At 40.6% G+C, this 26,265-nt stretch overlaps 1 protein-coding gene across 13 annotated transcripts in view; it reads right to left on the bottom strand.

The window, feature by feature from the left end:
- SERGEF (secretion regulating guanine nucleotide exchange factor) overlaps positions 1-26,265 on the bottom strand; it is a 142,194-nt gene that overhangs the window by 18,595 nt on the left and 97,334 nt on the right. For 4 of the 13 annotated variants that reach the window (XM_086895347.1, XM_023929068.2, XM_086895353.1 and 1 more), the window contains one exon: positions 15,457-16,489. The exons of 6 other annotated variants lie outside the window; for them this stretch is intronic. In XM_086895347.1, coding sequence (XP_086751473.1) covers positions 16,266-16,489 — 224 coding nt within the window. In that variant the 3' untranslated portion in view covers positions 15,457-16,265. Of the gene's footprint in view, positions 1-15,456; positions 16,490-20,573; positions 20,714-26,265 lie in introns of those variants that run through there. 3 more of the 13 variants (XM_086895355.1, XM_086895350.1, XR_015288619.1) reach the window with 2 other exon arrangements.

A 26,265-nucleotide genomic window follows, 5' to 3' on the forward strand; every position in this document is an offset into this window, starting at 1 on the left:
GTTAATATTGCTCTACTGAATCTAATACTCTTGCAGTACACAATGCAATCCAGGCAGCCTGGAAAGGAAGAAAATGATGTGTTGCTATGGAAACAGGAAGGCACATGTTTAGGTTGCTCATCCCTGAAGAGCTACCCCACCAATATCTATAAAGCCTGCTAATAAAATTTTAATCAATGATTAGAATAAAGTGAATTTCACCTCCTGTTGGACACCAGAATCATGGTTTACATACTGTCAAGTTCCTTTAATGTTCCCTGCATCCAACTATGCCCTACAACATTAAGAACAAATTTATGCACAGAATGTCAACATGCACTTTTCTAGTTCAGCTACTTAAAATTATTATTCCACACAGCAATAGATACCAGCTTCCCAAATTAAAATCTTGTGCATGTAGGAAGGTGCTTTTTAATTTATTAATCAATATGCCATACCTCCCGCTTCAAAAAAACCAACCAGACCAACTTAATAAATGAGGTGTTTGATTATTACTGGCTTAACACCATCGACCAGGGACATGCCAATCAGGAATGTGACAATTAGCCCAGTGCCAGTGTTGTCACCCACCAGACACCCTAAACATCTGCTGTTTCCTAGAAATTATAGCTTCTATCTAACCATGACATACCTGCAGACAGATCTTTCAAAACACTGGGGCTTACGAAGTAAAAATGCATTTCCAGACAGCCAAACAGAAAACAGGCCAAGTTATTTGCTGGCAAAACTCACCTTATTTCATTATTACCATAGCAGAGCATCTGGCTCCAAACACGCAGCCACTAATTACCTGTACAGTTAACTATGTCACTACACTTGTTTGTTATTATACTGAGAAATCAATAAGCAAGACTTGGTTAACACTACTACTAATCTATTAAATCATTCTTTATAAATAACTAAGTACAATGTTAAGAACTACCAGTACGGTAATAAACAGTTAACAAGCTCTGCATTCTGGATCACAAAACAGCAAAGCAAAGCTGAAAAGACAAGAAATCCATACTGTGAACAAACAGGTGTGGTTTTTGGTTTTGTTTTTTTTAATGTAGTTGTGGTTTAACTCAGCAGGCAACAAAACACCACACAGTCATTTCTTCACTGCCCCCCAGAGGGATGGGAAAGCACACTGGAAAAAGGTAAAACTCGTGGGTTGAGATAAAGAGAGCTTGATAGGACAAAAAAAAGGAGGAAAGAATAATAATAATGATAGAAGAATACACAAAAACAAGTGATGCACAGTACAAGTGCTCACCACTCCCCTGCTGATTCCCAGCCAGTCCCTGAAGCAGCAGCAGCTCCCCTCCCAAATTTTTCTTCAGAATCATGCCATATGATATGGAATATCCTTGTGGCCAGTTTGGGTTGGCTGTCCTGGCCACATCCCCCTCCCAGCTCCTTGTGTTCCACTCAAAACAATTACATCATCAGTGTGTTATCAACATTTTTCTCATCTGAAATCCAAAACACAGCACTTCACCAGCTACTAGAAGAAAATCCACTATCTCAGCTGAAACCATGACAAGAGTCATACATTATAAATTATTATCTTAAAATTTAAATTAATTTCCATTCATGTACACAATATTCCTCTGTTTCAGTATTCCTGGTAGAAGGACTCCAGTGGTCCATTCAGACAAGTCATTCAGGAAGAAAACCAACTCTCAGACCTACCAACCATAAATCTTTACTGTACTGAGATCTTGAATCAGAATATTAGAAGTGCCAATGTCAGAGGAGATATGAGTGACAGCAGGAACAATATGTCCTTTAAAGAGGCCAGACTTATCTGGTTTCAGCTTCAGAGATATTGAGTAGGGGTGATTTTCCACACTGATCCCAGAACACAACAGCACTTTCAAGAATATGGCAGTCTCTCTATCCACTGTTATATTTAGGACTGAAGTTTTCAAAAAAAAAACCCTGACACTAATCTCCTGCTCAACTGTACAAGATTTTTGAGGTGGTGGTTATTTTTAAATTAAAGTTGAAATACACTGATTTCCTCCAACAACACTCCTATTTCCTTTTCCTGGCTTTGTAATTAACATGAAGACATAATAACTGCAGGCATACCCCTCCCCCAAACTAGGTTCCCACTGTGTAAGCATTACACAGTAGCTGTATTTTTTCTTCCCCTAAGGTATCCACTGTGATATTTTAAAAGATTTATTTGCTTACAGCTAAACAGATGATATTTACTCACATTACAAAACTCCTGTCATACAACTCCAGCATTATTTAACCACCTTCTCTTAGGAGACAACCAAGGACAGCAGTTCAGGACAGTCACGCTGTCTGGAAAGGCTCGCACAAAGTACATGCACATTGTCCCTTCTCCAGCCATGCAAAAATAACCTGAACAAAATAATTATCCAGTTTCATCAGCACTATAATAATACAACCAAATTTCTGAGTATTTTCCTAAATAAGTATGTTCATCCACCCCTTCAGTAATAAAAACCAGGATCTCAGCAGTACAGCAGCTCCCCTTGGCTCAGAACAGGAATGACAGTGCTTCATTCCTGTTACTTTTTAAGGGTTTAGCTGCTGCCTGGGCATCTTCACTGGCTACCAAACTATTTCCAAATGTCCTTCCACCCAGGCATCTGTCTCTCCAAAATTTTGGAGACAAACAGCTTACAGGAAAGTGAGAACGACAGTGACATTTGGAGTACAGTGCCCCCAGCCTCCCTTCCTCACGAAGGTTCCTTCCAGTCATGACGCTTTAGCTAATTCTTATTGCTTTTATTGCCTAAGAGCCACTGTGGCCTCACAACTCCCCTTTCTTCCATGTCTGTGTTTTAAACCCAACTCATGGTTCAGGACTTTCATTTTTCCAAACTTGTGGGATCTTGCTTTTCTTCCACTCGCACTTCTCTCCAGACAATGATCCTCATTCTTTGCTGAGAAACTCAATGTCACCCTGCAAAAAATCCTAAAATAGCTACAAAATAGTGTAATTTTCAAAAAAGGGTGGATTTTTGGCTCTTTTTTTTCTTTACTTTAAAAAGCACACATAAAGCTAATTTCTGCAGATGGAGTAAAATATTCCACGTGAATGAGGCAGATTGGCTTTCTCATTGGACACTGAAGGGTTGCTATGATTCAGACATTATGCTTTAATATTTAAATTTCCACAAGCTGCAGATATGCTGACATAAGAACAAACATCAGAAGGCTGACGTTTCTGAGATCCATCTCAGAAAAAGATCGACAACACATTCTGAAATCAGGTTCTGTTTCTGTCTATTGGAATTTGACAGATTTCACTCACTTGTGTAAGAAAAGATAGCCAAAGAGGAATCCAGCACAATGGTGCAGCTTTCAAACACTCATGAGGAGACACTATGCTGTCATTTCCTTTGTCCTTACTGCAAGACATAAGAAATAGTAAACTGCTTTATTTATATACATTAGGTCCCGTGGTCCTCATTTTTATTTCCTCTTTTTACACAGATTCGTATTTATTTACTGCTTGAAAATTGTAATAGTACCATACCACTTGACTCCATAGAGGATTTTTACTCTGCAGTGTTATTTTTGTCTTCTCTAAAATTTGGCAGACCTGTCAAACTGGGAGATTTCACAAGCTGCTCAGGACATCAGAACCACGAGGCCCCAGTGTGTTTGGGTTTGGTTTGGTGTGGTTATTTTTACTTTCTTTCTTGATGACAGGACCCTTTATGCTGATTCTAGCCTTAAATACTGCATCCTGAGCAGTGCAACAACTGGGGAAAACAAGATCTACAGTGTCAGCCACTTACATGTGTTCTCACGTAGTCACCATCTGTTTGGTAGTCCCAGAAGTCAGCAGCTCTACCACAAAAAGCACTGTCATATTAAACACCCTGCTGACACAGAGACCACGGAGGGAGGGACTGAGCCTTTCTGGCTGCTGAGCCATCAGGTTATAGCCTCAAAATGTACCAGCAAGAACCTTTAAATGATAGTCCTTCAAGGTCTCCTCTTCCTCTTCCTTCTCCCAGCTAGGGGCTTTGCACTGATGATGAAACTGCTGCAGCTCACATTGCATAAGTTTGCTAAATAATTGCAATTGTACAAACTTGCAAGTCTGCAAATGTCTCTTATTGCATGTGGTTGCAAGGTATGCTAAGAGTACAAAAAAATCCAGTGAAACAAAGGTTACAGCCCTTGTCAAAATAAGCTGTTTGTCCCTCATTCAGTGAAATGCCGAATGGTTGAGTTAAACAGGACTAGGGAACCATTTTGAAAGGCTGTAAGGATTGTCTCCTGGGCTCCTACAGAGGAAATACCCAAAACTCTGCCATATGGAAGGGTGCAGTTTGCTTTCCACAGCTTAATTGGCCTAAGCACATGTGAGTGCGGGAGCTCTGGCCTTGGTATCTTACCCATTTCCAAGGTCTTACACAATACACTGAGCCCTTCATGACCATATTGCTTAAGCTCTGATACTGAAAGAAAAAAAAAAATCATGTTCAACTTATCACTACATGATCATAACATGTAGTCCCAGTGAAAGACTTGGGACTGTGACCTGCAAAACACAGTAAGAAAAATTTCTGTCATCTCCGACAGGAAAAGGAACAGGCTCAAAAGGAATAACCTGCTCACTCCTACATATCTACACACATATACAAAACATGTGAGTATAGGTTTAAATCAAAATACAGACATATCAAATCATTACTCCTTGGTGTAACATCTTATTTGCCTTAAAAGAAACCAGAAATTCTTCGCATCTGTGTTACTTGTGTGATTTTAGGCTTAATCTTATCGTGTCAATTTGTTTCCTGGGAACAAGAGATCCTGACAGCCTCCAGCTTCATGCTTGGGTTGATCTTTCCAGCAGAGATGATGATGATGTAGCATTTGCATTCTGTAATTCCCTTCAGAAGATAAGTAGATTTCTGTTTTTACAGAAATACACCAATTATTTTTATGCTATATTATACATATGGGTTGTTTTTTTAAGGCTGGTTCTGAAATACTTAAATCTGCCCATAAACATAGAATGAAAATTTTTCTAGGCATGCAGTTTCTTTTCTAGCTACTACTATTTAAAAGCTGAACTGTTAAGTCCCCTTCTTCCCTTCTCCCTTTCCAGCCTCACAAAGAGAGCACGGTAGAGAACTTTGATCATGGAGGTATCACTGAATGTAATTGTTTCACTAACAAGAATCTTATTTCCCAAAAGTAGTAGCCCAACAACAGAAGTGTGGAGACACAAGCAGAGAATCCTGGGAAAGCCTCCGAGATTGTTCTGCTGAGTTTCACTTGATCACTGAGCTCTCAGCTCTCAAGATGACCATGACAGCAAGCAGTCCCAATCTATTGTGATCTAAAGGTCATGTCAGAACAGTACTAACAGCATTTCTCTTTTGGTAGTACCAAAAGGGCCCCAGTGGGACCAGACACTGTCTTGCCCTGTGCTCTCAAAACCCAGTTGTTCGGTACATTGAATAACGATAGCAAAGCTGATAATTAGTGATTGAGAATCCACTTCTTTGTTAATACAGCAAGAAAGGCACTGACACAAAGGCTGGGTTGCCAAGGGGCTCAGGCCAGGTGGGGCCCACCAGAGGAATTGGATCATGTTTCTCCAGAAGGCAACCCTCTGACACAAGATCTGTCACTGCCTCGAGCACTGGCCTGCCCTCCACACACTGCTGCATTCCCCTAAGGTAAATCCAGCCTTGTTCTTGGAACTGTTTCTGGGCTTCACAAAGAAACGCCATCAGAGACTGCCAAACCCAAAGGAGATGAGGCCACCCAAGGGTAGGCAGACAGCCATGGACACTGCAGGATTAGGGGCAGAGTAGCAACACACTCAGACCTCCCTGGCTGGAGAGACACACACAGGACTGGCTGTGAGCAAGAAGCAGTTTAACAATGTAGTACCAGCTCAGAGCAGCAGCAGGAGATGAGCAGCCTTCCTTCACACCGCAGGGGATCAGAGATAATTCAGAAAACGGAGACAGATTCAATTTAATATAGCAAATTAAAGGGAAAACCAAGAGAAAAAATTGGGTCAATCTGGTATGCACATGGCATTCTCATTGATAAAACAAGTAGACAACAAGATTTTTACAGAGGTCTCCAGAAATGAGCAGCACCCAGAAGCTCAGCAGATGGCCTTGAAAAAACGGCCTGTTCACTTCAGAGTCCCAGTGGGAGCTGAGCCCTTTCAAAATAACTGGAACAGTCTCTAGATACCAAGCAACCACCAGCAAAGGAGGTGAATTTGCTTTCACAGCATTTCCTCTGGTTCATTCCAAGTTTTCCCTGCTCATTTGTGTATTTCCAATTAAAATACCATTCTTATTTTTCCTAACTGGTTCCCCAGTTAGCAGCAGGGGAGGAAAAGCATAAAAACAAAAGCTCTCAGTAATACAGCCTCAGAAATGAACCTGAATGGCAGCTCCAGGGCTCTGACACAGCAGCTCTGAGCAAGCTGCTGCTTCCCCTGACATTCCAAGGACGGGGGGATACATCAGGCTGTGCATTTGTATTCCCTGCCACCGCCTCGGCCTGGCCTTTCTCCTCGCTCCCCCAAGCACAGACATCATCTCATCATCGGAGAGATGACCTGTGAGCAAACTGCATTGCAGCCTGCACTGCCTGGGCACCGAGCCCAAGGTGAGGGGAATAACACAAAGTAGAGCTACGCCAACACCAGACATGTTCAGCTCTTGACTTGCCTGGCTGTCAAGACATGCTCCACTGCTCTACGGAGTCAGCAGCAGATGCATAATGCTGCCGCGACCTCCAGAAAACACCCCTTGTCTCTGCTGTGTGTAGAGCCAGAGTGCAGACTCGTTTTTACTTCCAAAAAAAAAAAATAAGGAAGAGAAATAGATGTATTGGTGGCAAAGTATTTTCCTGTGCCTACTGCAAATCCAGTATCTCTCACTGACCACAAATACAGAAAAGAAAGTATCTGCAAGAGAGAAGATAAGTCTTTGCTAACCGTCTAATTTTCATTTGAAAGTGAAGGGAGCACTCTGTTGAGAAAAAAGTAGAGGAGATAAAAATCAGAGATGGTGAAAGCGCATTCATAAAGGGCATGAGGAAAAGGGGGGAAGAAATCAATCACAAGAACAGACAAGATCAAACGGCAGCATACCAGTAACAGCAGTATTTCCTTGGGAAAAAAAGCTGCAGGATGAAGAGGCAGCACAGCACCATGCTGTGAGGAGTGCTGCTCTCCTCACCCACTGCATAGAGAGAGTTAGTCTTTCTCCATAGCAACAAGATACTTAAAAGCCAATCTGGAGACTGAAGACCGGCTCAAAAACAAAACACAACATGTATCAATTTATTATCTCTATTTTAAGCCTCAGCTGGGAAGTACACAGGATAGCATTTGTTTAGCCTGAGGAAGCATCTTCATGGAAAGCTCTCTCCTCCCTTTATACCTCCCTGCCTCAGAAGCAACCCTCGGTGTGAAGCAAACTGTGGCACTTTACGTGTCCCCTGCTCTTAGCTAATGCCAAAGACATCAGGCACAAACACAGCCCGAGGTGCTCGTAGCTGAAGCCTATCCACTGCTGCCTTTTGCAGGGACTGCAGGCAGGCATCCATACCTCCAAACTCTTCTCACAGGATTCTGGGAGTGGAGGGGAAAGGAGGAGGAGTTGCAGCCTTTTGCTGCCAAAAAAACCCAACCAAACACAACAACAAAAACCCCCAAAACAAAAACAAACCAACAAAACCAAAAGCAATAACAACAAAAAAAACCCCAACAACCAAAAAACATAATAATAAACAAACAAAACTCCCTAACTTGCTGTTTAGTAGTTACCAGCTCAAGTCACTGATTGCAAGGGCTCAGGATATGCTCATATCTTGCCCTTGAAGTCTGCTTATACCTGTTTGGAAAGAGATCTGCTCAGGCACCTGAATGACTTCAATAAAGCCATTATGCTGACTGCACTGGCAGGGCTCTGGTAACATCACGGACCTCACCTCCTCAAAGGCACTGATGGAGCCTGCACTGCACATTCTAGAATACATCAGGATTGTCTAAGAAGCCCATCAAGTTTTAGGTGACTGGACCATGCCGAAAAAGCTGCAGAGCACCTGGGGTTTCAGTCCTGGCCTTGCTTTAGCCTAGCTGCTGGGATGAGCTTCCCCTACTCCCCTCCTGCAAAGAACAAGCACGCAGCAGCATCAGGGTTACTCAGAACGACCACAGCTGAACACCAGACAGAGCAGCACTGCCTGTGCTCAGCCAGGAGTGCTTCAAAAGCAGCTGGGCACACAGGCCCAGGGCAAACAAGGCCACTCTGCTGCAGCCACTGTCCCTCAGGCACGATGGCATTGCAGGGGACAGAGCAGTGCAGAGAGGCAAAGTGTTTACATAGCACCTAAAGAGGGAGGCTTTTGCCCAGTGGAAAAACAAGAACATGCTGAGGGTTTGGAAATGCAAGCTAAGAGCCTTAGCTGGCTCTGAATAGTGGAGAACTGGTGGGAACTGGGCATGAGGTGGCAAACAGAGCAAATGCAGAAAGTTGTTGATTGTGTACAAGCATGCCAAAAATATGGTCCAGTGTGCCAATTTTGTTTGTTCTTAAGTTTCTTTCACTGCAAAATTTTACTGTTTGAATGACCACAGAACATTCAGAAGGAAAGAAAAGCCTGGTTTAAGATTATCCAAAGATGTACTTCCAGTGTCTGCCATGAAAGGCATCATTTGAATTTCATATTAGTATTAAACATAGTTCTAGTTTAGATTCACCCATGAGTCATAAGTTTTTTTTAAAAAAAAAAAGCACTGTACTCAGCAACTTTGCCTTGGCTCAGCACTATTATCTTACAGACTTCATCTGTACATCTGCTAAACCAAGAACTCCAGAAAAAAAATTCAATCCACATACTCTAAACATCCATCTGTCTAACCATTTCCCCTACAGCTAATGTATATTTTGGATCTGAAATACAGAGACTTCCAATTGGCCAGTCCTTAACCACTATATTTATTATAGGTCTTGATTTTTCATTTCTTCGTGCAACATTTTATTCAAGAATAAAATATTAATTTTCAAGCCACTGAGTCAATTTATTGTTAACTTTTGAAAAAAAAAAATATTTTACCGTAAAATATTTCTAAAAGAGCTGCATGGAAAGGGTTAGAGTAATATTCATCTGCATAGATTATAAAATAGAAGGAAAAGCATGAATCAGCTTGTCCTCATAAAAACACATTTGCTAACCAAAATCTGTTTCCTACACCATTAGTTACAAGTGCAGAAATATTTCTTTTAATAAGTTGCTTCCAAGGTTGCCAGGAGCAAATCTCTGTGGAACGCACACTAAGTTGTTCTGTTTTTTCCTGCGTAGGTTACCTCACTGAACTCAAAGTGGATGTATCCAAAGAGATTTTTAGGAGCTTAGGGAGCAACACAGCTAAAATATATGAAATATATGGTACTTTTTTTTTTCCCCTACAACCAGAGTGGAAAATAACAATATTTGAGTCTTTAGCTCAGAGCTTACAGCAGCTCCAGAAAAGCACTGCTTCCCATGCAGCCAAGTTTTCCCCCAGCTATGGCTTCAGCCTCAGCCAGCCCCACATCTCTCCCACCATCTGAGCCAGGTGGCACTGTGACCAGACATGGCATTTTGCAGTGTGCCTTCTCAAAGCTGATGTCACTCCTGCATGAATTTCCAGTGCAGAACAAAAAAATCACAAGGCACAGGCTGTAAATCACAAGGGCTTAGCTGTTCCATCTTAGGAAATTAATTATCCTGATGATGTTATCTTAATTAAATGGTTGCTAATCTAAGTTTATATTTAAGCCTGAAATGTGAATATATTTTAAAAACTCTTGATGATAGCAAATCTGAAGAGACAGAGGAAGGAAAGGAAAAATACCAGAGAAAGTTGGATTGGTTGAATTGGGCAAGCAACCATTTTTCTAAATACAGGCAATTATAGCTCAGGTGTTCCCTCCTTTAGGGTTGTCTAGGTGAATCACATTTCTAGGGGGAAAATGTGAGGGTCCCCAAGCAAAAGTTGAAAGCAGATACACAAAATATAAATTATAAAATTGACAGTCTGAGAAAAAAAAAAACCAATATCTGAAGTCAGACATTAGCAGAGAATCTTTGAAGAGTCCTGCTGTATGAATAGTTATTTACACTTTTCTAGCTCACTGAAAACAGTGGTGGTCTTGTAAAAAATTTACAGCCATCTAGCAAGGTGCCATGCATACAAGCCAGAAGCTGCTTGAGAGAGACTACAGGCAATGATAACCTTTACAAAGAAGGAAGAAAAAAAAATGGCTAGACATTTAAAAAATTGTTTCTTTTTCTCCATGGACAAGGGAAGTTTAACATGGCCAGCAGAGAAAAAGTGAAAACCAGGAATTATAGCTGTAACTGAACAGAGATGAGACTACTAAAGGCTGATAACCAATAGCTCAGCATCTGAACAGCAAGAGACACTAGATGTCCTAATACTTCAATCCATACTCGTCAATCACCATTCCCATTTGTTTCATACCCAAATCCCCTCAAATTGAGAGATCTTTTGTCCTTTATATCTGAAGGATTTAGCTAAAGCAATTACCATCAAATATTACCATAAGGAAAGGTAAAACACAGCCATCTTTCCTTTTTCCAGGCTGATTTCTAGCTGAACATGTACATTTTGCAACCAACAGGCTGAGACTTTCTCTTGACTCTTATAGGCAGATGGGCTGCTCATAGTCTCCTTTCCTTCTGAGCAGAGCTGGAAGACCCCACACCCCCTCAACTCACCTATCAGCAATCTGCACTGAGTTTTACAAGGTCACATCCTGCATCACTCTAAATTGAATTCCAGCCTTCCAATCAGAGAAGCAAATGCACCTATAACCTTTACAAGCAATTAAATGTACTGCCCTTGCTAACTCTGATGATTTCTCCAATACTTGAATCTCAAGAATTTAGTCATTACTTCTGCTGGCCTTTGCTCTGAATGAGGTTGAGACAGCGAGTTTCACTTTGAATGTGTGTCAGAATCAGTTATAAAAAAAAGTCCCTTTTAAAGAGAGATTCAATAAAAACAATCATGCTCCTGCTTTTCCCTTTTGGCAGTACAGAAAAACCTTTACAAAACTAAGATCTGGCTTCTGTGACCTCCACACTCATTGATCCTTTTGTCAATCTTGTTTGCAGGCTTCCTTATTCCCATTTTAGACAGGTCTGAGTTTGCCTTTGGATATTAAGGAATTTAAATAAAGTATTTCCTTACATACAAGGATGATATCCAAGTGGAAAATTTGTGTAAGAGATGCTTTCGGGGTGTGGATGGTCCGGGACACGGCAGAGACTTCTATAATCGAGTTAGATGTTAGTAGTTTATTTCAGGGTGTGGGGGAGAAAGAGAGCCTGCTATGAGCCAGCAGATAGAGCTCAAAGCAGGCTTGGAGAGAACAATACAAAAGGGGGTAAAATATGAATACATGAGTTCAAGATTTAAGATTGCTAAGAAAGAGAGTAACAGAACAGAAGTGAGAGAGCCGGGGAAAAAAGAGGATAAAGAAGAGCAGGAAAGAGCAGGAAAAAGAGCAGCAAGAGAACATAGTAAGAGAGAGAACTCTCTTTTACAATTACTTATATAATCTATACATTTGAATATTCTATTCCTTTACTAACCAATCTTTCTAAGTGTACTAATACAGTAACATTTGTGTGTGACCTATAGAAATCGCTGCTGTTGCATATTTTTAGGTATCTCAGGGTCCTTCAGACCTTTCCTTATAAGGCTGGGGAGAGGGGTCTCAGCTTAGTTTTATTTGGGGAAAGAATGTGTTCTGGCATACCAGACCGGTTTCTTTGAATTATTCAAACCGTGTTTTCATTTGTATTTCTTCCTCAGCCTTTCTGGCTAAAGAGTCATATTTATAATTTCTTTCTAATTCCACCTTCCCAGCAAATTTGATCCTTGAATCTAGACCAAAAATAATTCTACAATACTCTGGAATATCTTACTGACAGACATCACAATAATGAAGCCCACAGACAGGACAAGATAACAAGAGACATATTTTTGCCTTGGTATAAACTGTTTTAAACCTGAGCTAAGGAAAGTTAAGACTTTACACTGAAGTACCCAAAGTGCACTTAACTTTTATACAAGAACTGGAACTAAAGTTGGCATCTAAGAGTTTACAAAAATCATTCCAAAATGAAAACCAGAAAAGGGGGATTCAAAATCATGTTATCTCTTTATGGGCCATGTAAGATGTTCCCTTAGTGTTAAATCACATTAGTCCATGAAGCTAACTGGAACAGTATAGAAGAAAAGCTGTTGTACTCCAGGTGTATCATATCAGCAAGCAAGCCACACCGGGAGTGCAAAACACACAAATTATAAAACAGAAGTCATCTAATTACTCAAGATCTGTAGAAATCTTGGAGGTTCCTCTAGAAGTTTGTTCTTGGACCATTAACTTGTTCGATGAACACAACTGAAGCTGAACAAGGAAGTGCAGCACAAAAGAGAAAAGGCAAGTCCCAATCAAATGATGATGATCAATATGCTGTGGCTACTAACCTCCCAAGAGGGAGATGGGTGGAAGAGTAGGAAATGCTGCTAAGTCTCAGGTACAGCTAAAATATTTAAGTTCACATAAAGAAAATCAGTGGTAAGACTGAGTGCAATTATAGAGTAGACACTCCTTGTTAATGCCCTGCAAGCATTAACTTGGGATATTTCATTATTAAAATTGTGTGCCGTCTCTCAGACGCTGAGCTTTTGTCAATTCAAGGACATGTTGCTTATTCCAGCTGACTTGGAAGTAGTTCTCCTCTCTCCCTCCTTTCCCCTCCATTTGCAGGACAGAGTGAAAGGCAACATTGAGTTAAATCTTCACCATTTTTGTTGACAGGGTTCTTCATGAAAATTGCATGGAACCCGTAACATAGGCCTTTCAAAGAGTGCTGCAGCTCCAGATTAAAAACTCATACTATGGGAGAGGACAAAGCTGTAACTGTTACACATTGAAACACAATAATGAATACCTAAAGTCCAAAATGATCATAGAGTGAATGGGCTTCCACACCAGGGACACACCATTGTTTGGCCTACTTAAAGTTCACAAATAAACTTCTTACAGATTTCAAGCCTGTCTGTAGAGATGCAGAGAAGCCCACAAATGGTCACCACAAGGAGACAGTTTAATAGTGTAATCTCATTTTTCATAGTGTGTTTCATTCCTGCCACCCTACAATTTTAACAACTAAAAATCTAAGGTCTTTTTAGGTAACAGTCTGGGCTCCTTGTTCTTCCTCTTTTTGGTCCTCCTATCACTCTACCTAAGTTCCCATGATGCCAGCACTGCCTTGAGCTTTGGGAATGTAAGATCGGAGCTGTCACCATTCCAGACTCACCACTAAGCACTGCAATCCAGCCCTCCTGGAGCAGGCAGTATATGGTTTGCTGTGCCTAAGAACCTGCCTAAGAAGAGTAAGATCCCTGTGTCTGCAGTTTTTCCTGGAGACAAATCCACTGACAGCAGCACTAAACTATCAAAATATGCAGCTTTGCCCAGGAATTTCAACAAAGGAAAATAAAAGGGAGCAGAAATGGGTGTCTTTTTCAAAAATATAAATTACAGCATGGATCAGGTGATTTTGGAGGTTTTCTCCTTTAGTTTTAAAATAAAGATTAGCAACTTATTTTGGAGTGTAAGAAGACAGATTGTAGCAGAAACACCAATTAACAAAAAACAACAAACAAAACATGATAAATCTGACTTACCTCCCACAACCCAAAGCAAACTGTCATTAAGTTACCCCTCTATGCACAGAAATTGAAGTCAAGCCCAGTCTCTCTCCTTTTTTCACACAGGATTAGGTGATAAGTTATCCAGAAACAATCCAAAACAGCTCCAAAACTATTCCTTATATGGCAGATATTTTTGAAAACTCCATTCTGCCACTTATTTTGGCAGTTGTGAAGATAATCAGCCCCATTTTTCCATATAATTTTTCCTTACATTATTCTGATTTTGACGGGGTGCAGCTCCCCTAACATACCGAACGCCAAACTACCACACATCATAACAAACCTTGGAAGTTAAGGTGTTATGTCAAGGCCTACCATTTGTACAGATTTCCCAGTATGATGATATTAAGAAAAGAAGCCTTGTAGGGAGTCCAAAATTACAGATAGCTTCCAATTGAATAAATATTAAAAAAAGAACTGACATCAGAAGTTACTCAACAGAAGGGAACTGTATGTAGTGACATGCTGCAGTGAAGAGGAGGAAGTAACTCAACTTCTGCTATCCTTGGTGCTGACTCACCACATTCTGGCTGCAGGATATGACATCCATAAAGATGCTCGAGTTTCTAGAGATGTCCCTAATGCAGTCAAGTGCCTCGCTGAACAAATACACTGCCTAGAACTGAGACAAAAATCTGAGCTCTCAAGTCCTTAAGAATGTGGCTGATATCCTGCAGGGTGTCAAGACTGCTATTTGGAGAAGAGTGGAAAATAACAGACATTAAGCAAGGCTTTTTGTTGTAAAGGGCCGATTCTGGTTGTATCAAGACTGAGCTACAGAATATGATGAATTTGTCCAGCTTCTTCATCTTCTCTCTTCCCTGGACTGAAAGCCATGTTGTCTTGCTAATATCCTTCTCCTTCACCCCAGACCAGCAATCAAACACTTCTCAGCAAACAGCCAGAGGCCTGGGTAACAGGGGCTGAGAACAGGAGGGACATGTGCCCCTTGCTGCCACGTTCCAGCTTTGCTCCAAGCCAGATGCACCAAGGAGTGACAGGGACCTTGCACTGCAAGGAAAAGCTCATCTCGGGTCACACAGAGACAATACAGTCAGGAACAGCAGAGTATTCATTTACAATGAAGCCAAATGAATACTGAGAAAAAAACCAAACAAAACAGACCCATATCCTAGATCTCACAAATCTGAGCTTTCTTTATGTGTGTGTACACATCTGTGTTTGTAAGTTATATGCACACACAGAGACATATTCAGAAACAGGCTAAATATGTTCCCCAGAAGAAGATCTGACATTTGCAGCCTCAATCCTGTCACCCAGAACAGACCAATCTGCACGATCTTCAAGGCCAGCTGCTGGGTACATGTGCTGAAACTAACTTTGCCTGATACATTTATTTGCGGAGGACAATACTGTTTTGACTCCAACTTACCCTGATTAGCCCTATGTCAGTGAGAATTATTGCTATGTTTGTTCAAATTAGTATGTGTCCTAAATTATGGAGAGAAGGTCACTTTACAGACCCAGGAGTAGGAGGAAGCTCTGGACAAAAATAGGATAGCACTGTCACAATATTTACCACCCAGGTTCAGATCAGTTTCATCTTTAATGTCTCTGCTATATTTTGCTATCTAAGGGCATGACTAGCAAGGTAAAGCTTATTTAATCCACCTGAAAAAGAAAAATAAATACTACTAATCATCAGATGACTTTAGAAACAAAGCAATATAAAAATCTCACCCTTTCCACTACAGAGTTTATTCTTATGCATAATAAACTATCCACAGACATCAGATATACAGCAATATATATTTCATAGACAGCTCTCACTATAGTTAGTCTCCACAGAGTGACTGACAGAGAAGCATGAGCTGTCATTCCCATTTCGGACAGCAGGTGTAAGTTAGAGTTTGACATTACAGATACATATCAGTATTGTAAAAGTAGAGAAAAAATAAACTATGTAAGAGACCAATAATTACAGCTTGATGCTATTGAATGGGACAAAGCCACATAGCAGGAAAATTGCTTCCTAGCCAGGCTCCTGCTCATCACACCCATGTGTTTACAGGAGGGTTAAGTTACCTCATTCACCTTCTTTCCTCACAAGACCTTTTTTTTGTATTACATAGTCAGAGATAATTCTCACAGAAACATGAAGTAATATTGGGAGTGTCAGAGCCCACAAGCAAGAACAGATTTGTCAAAATATCACAGCAGTCTTTTCTGCCACAGAGCTGACTTGGGGATTCACCCACCCCATCTGCTGCACAATTACAGGATGAGGGGTCAGTATTGAGCCAAAACTGAAGGAGGGAGATGAGATAACAAAGTCTTCACTCTGTGGTCTTTAACAGCTCTGCCTTCTACTTGCAGACACAAAACCTGAAGGTGGGGGCTAAGAAAGAAAAGGAAGATCATGAGGATTTCCCTACACTCTCTCTTATTTTCTCACTTTAAGGAGAATACTTGAGAATAAAATTAATTGCTAATAGCTATATCCAACTCCATTGCCCTTATGGACCCAGAGTCCATCCAGAGACTGCTACCCTCTGGCTGGAAGGGCCAGCAAGGCCACTGAGGTTCTGCTGAGCATTCTCCTTCCAGGAAATGCACCGTTCCCTGGAACAGCATCCTTAGCTGCAGACGGTGGCATTATGTGCTTCCTGAAATGCTGCTTCTCCATGCAGCTAAAAGCCTTAAGATCCTTGAAGAGAGGAGTGTTTGCAGACCATACTGTTTGCAAGCTGTCCAGGAAATGAGTCCTTCCTATAAAAAAAAAAAACTGTGTTCAAACTACAAGCCAAGATGTTCAGGATCTCTCCCTAAGTCGTCTGATTTCTTACAAATGTTATCTATCCTTACCTCCCACCAAGCTGCACACTCAGAACTCTCATTCTACAAATGTAGTCACAATGGTGTTTGAATGCTGAGCGCTTTATGTACATCTGAAATGCTTAAGAAACAAGTGTCTGTCTCATTCTTCACCATTTAATTAAAAAAGAGGGTCTCTAGTTCCATACCACTGTTTTGAAAATCATAACACGGAACATGGCATGTATTCCAGTAAGAGGAAATCTTATGGTGTTCAAGTAATGAGCACAAAACCTAAGGTATTGCAGCCTAAGTGAATTTTTCTGCAGTTGGTAAAACCATAGTATGAAAAATACCAATATAAAAAGGGAGGGCTGAGCCTCCCTAACATTTTCATGTATTTAATTTTGGATGATAAGAACATCCCTAGGAAACACTCATTCAGTAATGAAATCTGAAATGAAAAATGACCACCCAGAAGTAAAAGTAGTCATACACAATTAATGAATTCATTCAGCCAGCCAATAAATCAAAAAGCAAACCAGACTATCTTAATCTTGCAGGGAAACGTTTTTTCAGTGCTTCCTATACTGTACTTTGCTCAAGGCCGACATTACCAATTGGTTGTTTCTTTAATTCTTAACCATTTACATTATAATGTTATTTTAAATGTGTCATCCAAGAACACTGTGTCAGAACTTACTATTCTTTCCAGAATTTCTAATCCTCTTTCTGATTTCTAATCCTCAAAGAAATTAATATGAGAAAATTTACTTTAAAGGTTGAAAAAGCCTGTGAGCATTCAGCATAGTTATTAGTACATAGTACTAATATTAGTACATACTAGTCCATAGATAACTATATTTTTCAAAAAAGGGCCCTAGCACTTCCCTTTTTGGGTAAAACTTTGTACAAACAGATATCAGACATGCAGAAAGCTATCACTGCTGAAGCTTTTACACTCTTTTCATCAGGGACTCAAGGGGTTTACCCTTGGGATACAGACAAAAATAACTTACTAAAGTTTTGTCAAAGACAATTTGAAAATTTTCACTTACTATTCAATTTTCTGTGCAACAATGAACTAAATTAAACAGTAACTCTGGAAAAGCTCAAAGCAAGAGGCTATTGAGAAAAGAAAGAGCAGCTTCACTGAAGCCTGAAAATCTGAGTCAAACTTCTTTGCCTTTCAGTTGTATGTCTTTTTTCCCCCCAAAGCTCATCTACTAAATCCCAATAGTTTTCTCATCTCCCTCCAGTTTCCCCCCAAAAATTAGGAATAACCAGATTATGCTTCTATTGAATTTTGCAAATGCATGCTTCAATGCAGGAGCTACATGTGCTCTTCAGAGAAACCTATCATCAAATTCATGTGAAAGAGGCAAAAGCCAGGACTGTTCTCCTACTAAGAGTGGATTCTCTGCAGACTCCAAATGATCACACTCAAAACTTTTGAAATCTAAGGGGCCACTGAAGTACAAAGCTGCCTGACAGTCCCTGATGTTCTCACTTCTACTGCATTCCTTCATGCTGAAATCATGTTTATTGGTTTGCTTTCTTCCCTTTGGATACAACTTTGACACACCTGTGACCTAAACTAGCACCAACTGAGCACAAAGAACTGTGCTGATTCTCCAGGCTCTTTCCAACAGCAGGGTCTAGCTTGTGCCAATTTCTACTGCCAGGTTGGTACTGACAGGTCACACAAATTCCTCTCTTCCAGATTTCCACTTTCTCAAGGAAGGCAGTGAAGACAGCCCCAACAAGGTGACTCATCAGCAAAGCCCTGCCTCCAATTACAATTATTGCAGCTATGATTCCTGAGTGAGCTTATTAATCGAAGTCTCTGCACAGTAGAGACCTTTAATTTTACAGAAATCTTTTCAAGTCACCTCCAAAGCTGGCAACAAAACCAATTTTCCTCCTCTAAAACAATAACCAAGACCTGCCCTGTGTGCAACAAAATGCATGTGTACTCTCAGTTGTAACTGATACAGAATTTCTCAGCCAAATTTTCACAAGTTGGTTTCCACCTGCACACACAGGTCCTAGCCCAAACTCACTCAATAGTGATCAGAACTGCATGACAGCACCTACAAATCCAAGCAGGAATACAGACCCTACTTCAAACTTCTGGGAAGATGGTGAGCAGCAGCTTGGAGCACAGTGCCTGGCTGCTGCTAGCTCGCCTTGGCCCTGCAGATCAGTGAAGCAGAGGGCCAGGAGAGTAGGAAGAGTCCACTAAAGGACACAATACTGCTTTTGCACAAAAAAAAAAAAAAAAGTAACATCCTCAGTTCATCTGGCCCTGTACCAGAACAGTAGCAATTAAAGTGATGAAATACAATGAAATAGAACGGGGGGGTGGGGGGGAGCAGGGGCGGGCAGACAAGGACAGAAACCTCCAACAATGATAATTTCATTAAACACTATGTTAAGCAAGTCAGAAAGCTCACTGCACCATTAGAGCCTGCCCTGTACATTCAGAATTTCTTAGCTTGGACACAGGAAAAAATAAAAAAGTTCTACAGGTCCTCTCAGGACACTTGACTTTGCTGGGAGGACACAGTCTGCTGCCCTTTGCAGCTCACCTGTTTCTTACACAGGCTGCCTCCTTCAGGCAATACACCAAGGAGTGACAAGCAACATCAGAAACACTTCTTTGCAGGCATTGCTTTGCCCTGAGAAGAGTCAGAGCCTAAAGGAAGAACAGAGCTACATTTTGTACCTTCCAGCTAGCATATTAATTTTGCAGGTCCTGTCACGCTATTAACAATGCTCAGAATCCATTGCTTATGCCTCCCTGTAGGGCTGTGGTTCCTCTCTCTCTTCTGACAATCCATCCCCTGTGGCCATTCTGCAGCAGGAAGGGATAGGTAATGGATATCCCAGTACACACAGACAGCCCCTACACAAAAGAGCTGAAAAAGCAGCAAATATGGGAGAGATACGGGGACAGATTTATCTGTGATTTGACATAAAACTCATTCCTGACATTCCTGTTCAACTACTTGTGGGTAACACAGGCAGATTTCCATGTGTCAGTTTTCTTCATTGCTCAAATGTGTGGGCATATAAAGCAAGAGGGAAAAAAGGCTGTTGAAGTATGAACTGGCTTTGGACATACCTAGTATGAAAATCCTGTGTTTTCCACTTCTGGATTACAATCATATTCTTCAAGTAAACTTTGGAGCTACTTGTTCTGGGAAGTATTTGAGCTGAAAGAGGCCTGGGATTTTCAGAGTGATGATAAATGTCCTTTTTCACTCCTAGGTTTTTGGCTGGAAACATATCTAGAGTACAGAAAGCCAGGATTTTCCTTTTCATCGGCACACAGACTGAACCACATGGCTCCTCTTGCACTTCTCCAGGCCAAGGCCAGTCCAGAAATTATCCATAAAATCCTTACTTTGGAAAGATTAGATTAAAAGCTTAGAGATGAAGAATATATATCCTTTCCCCAGAAGCCCTGATGGACACAATGTAGCATCACCTTCATTTTTCAAATGAAGAAGCGGAGTGACACATGATGGAGGACATTTTACCTCATGTCAGCTAAAACACCAGTGACAGCAGCAGGAGCAGGATCTACTTTTCCCATATCTGAGCCCACTGGTTATCCAAGTGTTGACTGGATAATCTGAATAGACACATAACATTGTCACAGAGTCACTGGTGACTTTCCCACCAGACCTTCCACTGTCACACTGTCAGATACTGCAGCTCAGGTCTCCCCGTCAGGCTCATGCCCCCAGAACAAGCACAAAATAAATGCTGGAGCAAGGCACTGTGTGCAAAACACTGTGATAGCTACACCAAACATGATATCACAGGAGAGAAAGAGAGCCATCTTTCTCTCAGTGTTTTGGCACAGAGTGGTTTTTCATTCAGTCATGCTGAGAAAACACAAGGAAATACAGAAAAACCAGACTTTTCAAAAATCAATTAAAATAAATTAGTTTGTAATGGAGAGGAAAAGTCTCTCTCTAAATATGAAACTATCATTAAATGTTAGTAGCAAAAGGATGGTCCCAGTTACCTTTTGAGTGCAAGTTTTCCACTTTATGGTATTTAAGGAACAGAACAGAGCACGGCATCCCAGATACTGGACAGGTCACTACGGGGTGGGTGAAGACAGGGAGGGAGGACTGCAGTGTTCCAAACTCCTAAGAAGAAAAACTGTGAATATTTGTGAATTTCTCTCCTTGCATGCCTAATAAATGAGCTCCTGGCTCTCGAGCTCTGCTCCCCTAAGCTGACCCACAAATGGGCAGTGAACAGGCTGTGAACTTTGATCAGCATGCCATGAAATTCCAGCTCCCACGATAAGCAAAGGTGGACAGGAATGCCAAACAATTCAGTTTATAGTCAATGATATTGTCAAGTTATCTTTTGCAAAAACAGGTTAACAAGAAAAGAAACCACAAAAACACTGGCCTTTTCTTTAGAAAGGAAAGTGCAAGGCGGTGTATTCATAGTAAAAGATGTCCCTTAGAAGCACATTAAACTGCAGTGATAATGGAATATGAACAAAAGCCCCCTCAAATTTCTCAGTGTTGCTGAAAATATCTCCACTGCATTGATCCCACTGGAAGCCTTTTTGTATTTTTCCCATGGCACTTTCTTGGTTATCTGAGGTGTGCAGTGGTTATTTGCAATATAGAAAGAGACCTTTGGTGCAGAAAAATACAGAAGTTAGAAATTCAAATTACTTACCAATTTTTTAAGTTTTGGTTTTTTTTATATTAGAGGATGATTTATAGCTAACTTGCAATCTTAAAAAAATGAAAAGGGTCAAGAACAGTCAAACTTTACCATTTTTAATCCAGTGGTCAATGTTGAGCTTACTTTCCTTATAAATATGATATCAAAGTGATATTATTCAAGGACTTTTAAGCACTTTAAAAACTCTGCTAGATGAGATTTCATCATGGTCCTAACTAGACCATGAAAATTAAACACATTTTGCTAGAAGGGATATAAAATAAGGGAAAGTTTAAGGACATATCTCCCCCATGCCATACACCCATATCTGTGCTTCACAGTGAGCCACAGGGCAGGAATGGGCCAACAAGCACCAGCACAGGCACATAATTCACACAACATTAAGCAACCCCAGGGGGAGCGATCTGCTTAGTTCCAAAGCAGGAGAACTGGACATCCCAGTGCATCTCACCAGGGCTCATTAGGGCTCATTAACTCCTGGAGATAGCTCCAGCAACAGCCTGAGCATCCTGCAACTGTACTTCTCACACAGTGTGACACACTGATACCGATGCAGCTACGGCCCGGAGTGGAGATCACTGTCTTCCTGCTAAGCATTCTTTTTCCAGGGTAAAACAAAAGCTTTTGGCCAAAGTTGCTGGTTTTCTGCTGTTAATATAGCATGAAGACACACTGCTCCATGACTAGAGCTTCTGGGGACTTTGCCACACTGGTAATTAACATCAGGATTATAAAGGCACAAACCGGCAACAGGCATTTTCCAAGTTTGCTCTGAAACAGAATTTCAAGGAGACCAAAGAAGTGCGGAAATGAGAAAGTCAAGTAGCATAATGCTAAAAAGAGACTTGGACTGTTCTGTGTCATAAGAATGGGCTGAACAGATCCTTTGCAAGCTTCCTGCAAGAGCCCAGGGACTCAAAGGAACAGGATAAAGCCGTGTTTCATTTTTGCCATCCTGAGAGGAAGAAGCTAACACTCATCTGCATAAATTACTGAGAAAGCAAACAGAAGCAAGCTAAAAACGCACATAACAGCCAGCAGAATGGAAGGGAAAAAGACTCCAAGAACAACTTGCCACATGGCAACACTGCAAAATAAGATCTCCAGTAGTGCTAAGACCAGCTTTGAGCAATGGCTTTAAAACACCCTGCTCCCTAGTTGGCTTTGCCTTCCATGAATCCCTAAGCAAAATAGTTACTTATATTCTTTCTTCACTAAAATAAAACTTAGCACTTTACTATGATTGCTTCACAATAATAAAAAACTCTTAACACTAATCACGTGACAGCACTGACTCCATCGCAGAGCTTCGACAATGGAGAACAAAAACATGCCCCACAAGTGGAAGGGAAGACTGTTCATTTATCAGTCTGCACTACCACATCCCCTGACCTATTTTATTACTAAAAATAGTCCCTCTTAGGTCACTGCTGCAAATTGAATTCTGCTGCTTCATTGCCCACTGCAATCTCACAGAACTGCATGCTGCCTACACACAAAACACTAAGTAGGTTAACTTATTCACTGCCAGGGATGCAGCCAGCCTTCTCATATGGATAAAAAGACATAGACAACTTTGCTTAAATGAGTGAAATGTTTCTTGCTTTGCAGTTAAAAGTCCAAACCCAGTTATTTATATTGCATCATGAATATGAATGCCTGGCTTCTAATTTGCCTGCACTGTTTTTCAATATTATTCTCGCAAGATGTTTTCAAAGGATTTAATGCTACAAATGATAACAACAGGAGCCCTAATGACCTCTCTATTGACTGAAGAGCCAAGTCTTTCTTGTTTAGCCCCATCACTAGGATAAGTCTGGGATGACAAGAGACAAGAGGGAATCAGTCAAAATGCTCCAAGTTAAAAAGACAGCATCTTCTTTCAAAAGATCCTGTATTTGTAATTCCCCATTCAAAGCATCAAGTGATTATCATACCATGAAGAGAGCTGGCAAAATTCAGACCTAATAGCCACAGGCTACTTAAAAGAAAGAGGAAGGCGTGAACTTTACAGATCAAGAACTTATTAGAGGATCCTAAACAGGAGACTGAAAAATGTATTTTAGACCATTTCATGCTTGATAGTGAACAAACATAAAGAATATGCTATGTCCTTGCTGTTTTATTTGAGCTAGACAGAATAAGACTATCATATTTCCCTGGGCTAATACGGCATCTTCATTTCATTACTTCAATAGCTTCCCAATCTTAAACAAGCACACCCCAAAACCAAGCAAAGATCAAAGACAACTGACTTTATGTCAGCTTTCTTAAAATCACTGCAAATTCTGTTGGGAAATTTTTAGCATGCAGCAGATGCACACAGAGCTGAACCATTCAAATGATTCATGGGCTCATTAACCTAACTTTATTGTTATTTAGTTATGAAACCAAGTTTCTCACTTCCTGCTATTCTAAGAATAACATCTGCCAAATCTGGGCTTTTTGACAGAGGGAATATCCAATATCTTCAGGGGACAAAACAGCATCAGCTCTGCCTGAATTTCAGCTGGTGTCATTTACAGGGATGCTGGAGGCATTGTAGGTGAGAAGTTGTGTGAGAAGTCCATGGCCTTAACGGCTGAGAAAGGCGAGCTCAAATATATTACCACAAGGGGAACCACACAGTCTCTTATCAAAGATTTATGAAATGTGTTCATGGAAGGAAGAGGGAACTGGCCCTGCCAGCCAAGTGCAATTAGTTTCCCATTCATTGAAAAGGCATAAAAGACACACTGCAAACAGCCTGGGTCTGCATTTCTGACCATCCTGTGCTCCAGATTTGCCACATCTTGCTAGGGATTGACTATGGATTTGAAACAAAACAAGACAAGACTAATCAAAACAACAAACCACCAAGTAGATACTATTTCCTTATCTCTAGCCAGTAGGTCAAAGTAAAGGTGGTCTGTCGATATATATTTTTCATGTATATATTTGAAAGGTTTATCAGCTATATATTTCAAAGGTGTGTTACTCACTTCAGTATCATCAAGTCATAGGGCACAAGTGACACACTGGAGATGCCTGGCATATGTGGACAGTTGTTTTTAAATGAACATGTTATGTTCTGAATGGCCTGTTAGTCACACAAATGCAAGAGAGATGGATATAAAGTTCCTTGCAGAATGAAGACATGGAGCCCTCTTTACTTTTTACAAGATTAAGCATGTTCCACAGTTTTAGACTGCATAACTAATGAGTCCTCTCAACAGGATGTCCTTTTAGAGCTTAGTTTCTCCAAAATGCTATAGCATTAACTGCCTTTTTATTTCTTAGAAGATCAAAAAAGTGTTATATTGGAACACTTGAATGCGGTGATTGCACTTCAAAGACACATTACTTCACTCTCTTTTTTAACTCTCACAGCATTGCTTCTGCTTAACAAAACCTCCCTCTATTAGAGAGCCTATTTATATGTGCATGCCTAAATCTATTCTCAGAGAGATATGATCAAAAAAGTCTGAGGTCATAAGAAAGACTATTCAATAGGTCAGGTAACTAACAGGAATGTCAGCTAAATTAGGATCAGCAAGATAGTTAACAACAATACTCAAGCAAAGATGCTCAACACAAGTGAAAATAAGTTACTTGCACCACTTTTCCATGATCATCTCACATGAAACCAGAAGATCATAAATATTTAACTACCTAACTAACACTGTGGTCAAAAGTGGAAGTATCTGAACCCTCTTGACTATATTTTTTATAGTTAATATTCTACATATATGTATATATACATATATTCATACATATAGACTATATATATGTATATACATATATACATGTGTGTGTGCATGTGTGTGTGTATATATATATATATATAACTATATATAGTTAATATTTTAATATAGTTAAGTTTTTACAAGTCAAAATCTAGTCTAAGTTTGCAAACCAACAAAAGAAAAAAAAAGGAATTATATTTACAAAGCTCTAAAGCGGTCCAAGGCCTAGATAAACTGTTGTTTATGTATCACTAAGAAAATCTATGCAGCTTTCAAAGTGCCTGGATCCACTAACAAGGATTTAAAAATTCAGTGAAAACACACGTGTACCACTGCTAGTGAATTTTTGGCAAAAGAGTAGGTAACATGTTATGCATTTTGGGCCGAATGCTAAAGACAAAATTAAACTAAACAAACTGTTTCAAATTATATTTCAGTCCCAAAACAGAGAATTTACCATTAAAAACTTCAACCAGTTCATCACATCACTTCCTTCTGACTGTGGGAAGCTGCAAAATAAAGTATTTTGTGTTTCAGCATCTAAAAAAATTGAGGACTGTCACCAACCATCTATTAAGACCACACCACTCAGCGGTACTAACTAAATGCACTGCCACATCTTAACTTCTATCACAGTAAACGATAAATTACCAAAATATTGGCAAAATCAAGACAAAGGAGGCACTTTGAGGCCTGATCAAGGTTAGTCATAAGAAGTGACATGTAAATAAACAATGTTTACACTCACACAGCTGTGCTTTCCATGCCTGGCCACTTTTCCAAGTGGTGGGCACCAACGTTCGCCTGCCTGAATGCCCACATCACGCCAGGTACAGGTCACTGCTGCACTTGTGGGTTCTGCAGTTTGATCTTCAACTCCGAGTGGTGACACCAGTTTCAAAATAGGGGTCAAGGGTGGGAAGAGCACAAGTTGCTCCTCATGCAATGCCAAAATGTCCCACTACCTCCTCTTTCAGGAAAGAAAAATCCTGGAGGCCGAGGACCCGCTGGAACTTGCACTGCTCAGAATAGACGGGAGAGTGCACGAGTCTGTCAGCTCATATTCACACTTGGTGAAAAAATGATCAGCTCCCACCTCAAACTCCAATCTGAACACCTGCAAACAAATGCTAAATCAGCAGCAGGATGCCTCCCTGCTACTGCCAGTGCTTTGCCTCATGCTCTCTCGGTCTCTTTTTCCAGAAGCGCTACTTCAGTGAAGAGACCCCTTGGAAAGCCCCACGTTTCCCGACACTTCTGAGGGCATTTGGAAAGTGGACG

This window comes from Cyanistes caeruleus, chromosome 6 (assembly GCF_971803275.1).
Source record: "Cyanistes caeruleus chromosome 6, bCyaCae1.hap1.1, whole genome shotgun sequence".
NCBI lineage: Eukaryota > Metazoa > Chordata > Aves > Passeriformes > Paridae > Cyanistes > Cyanistes caeruleus.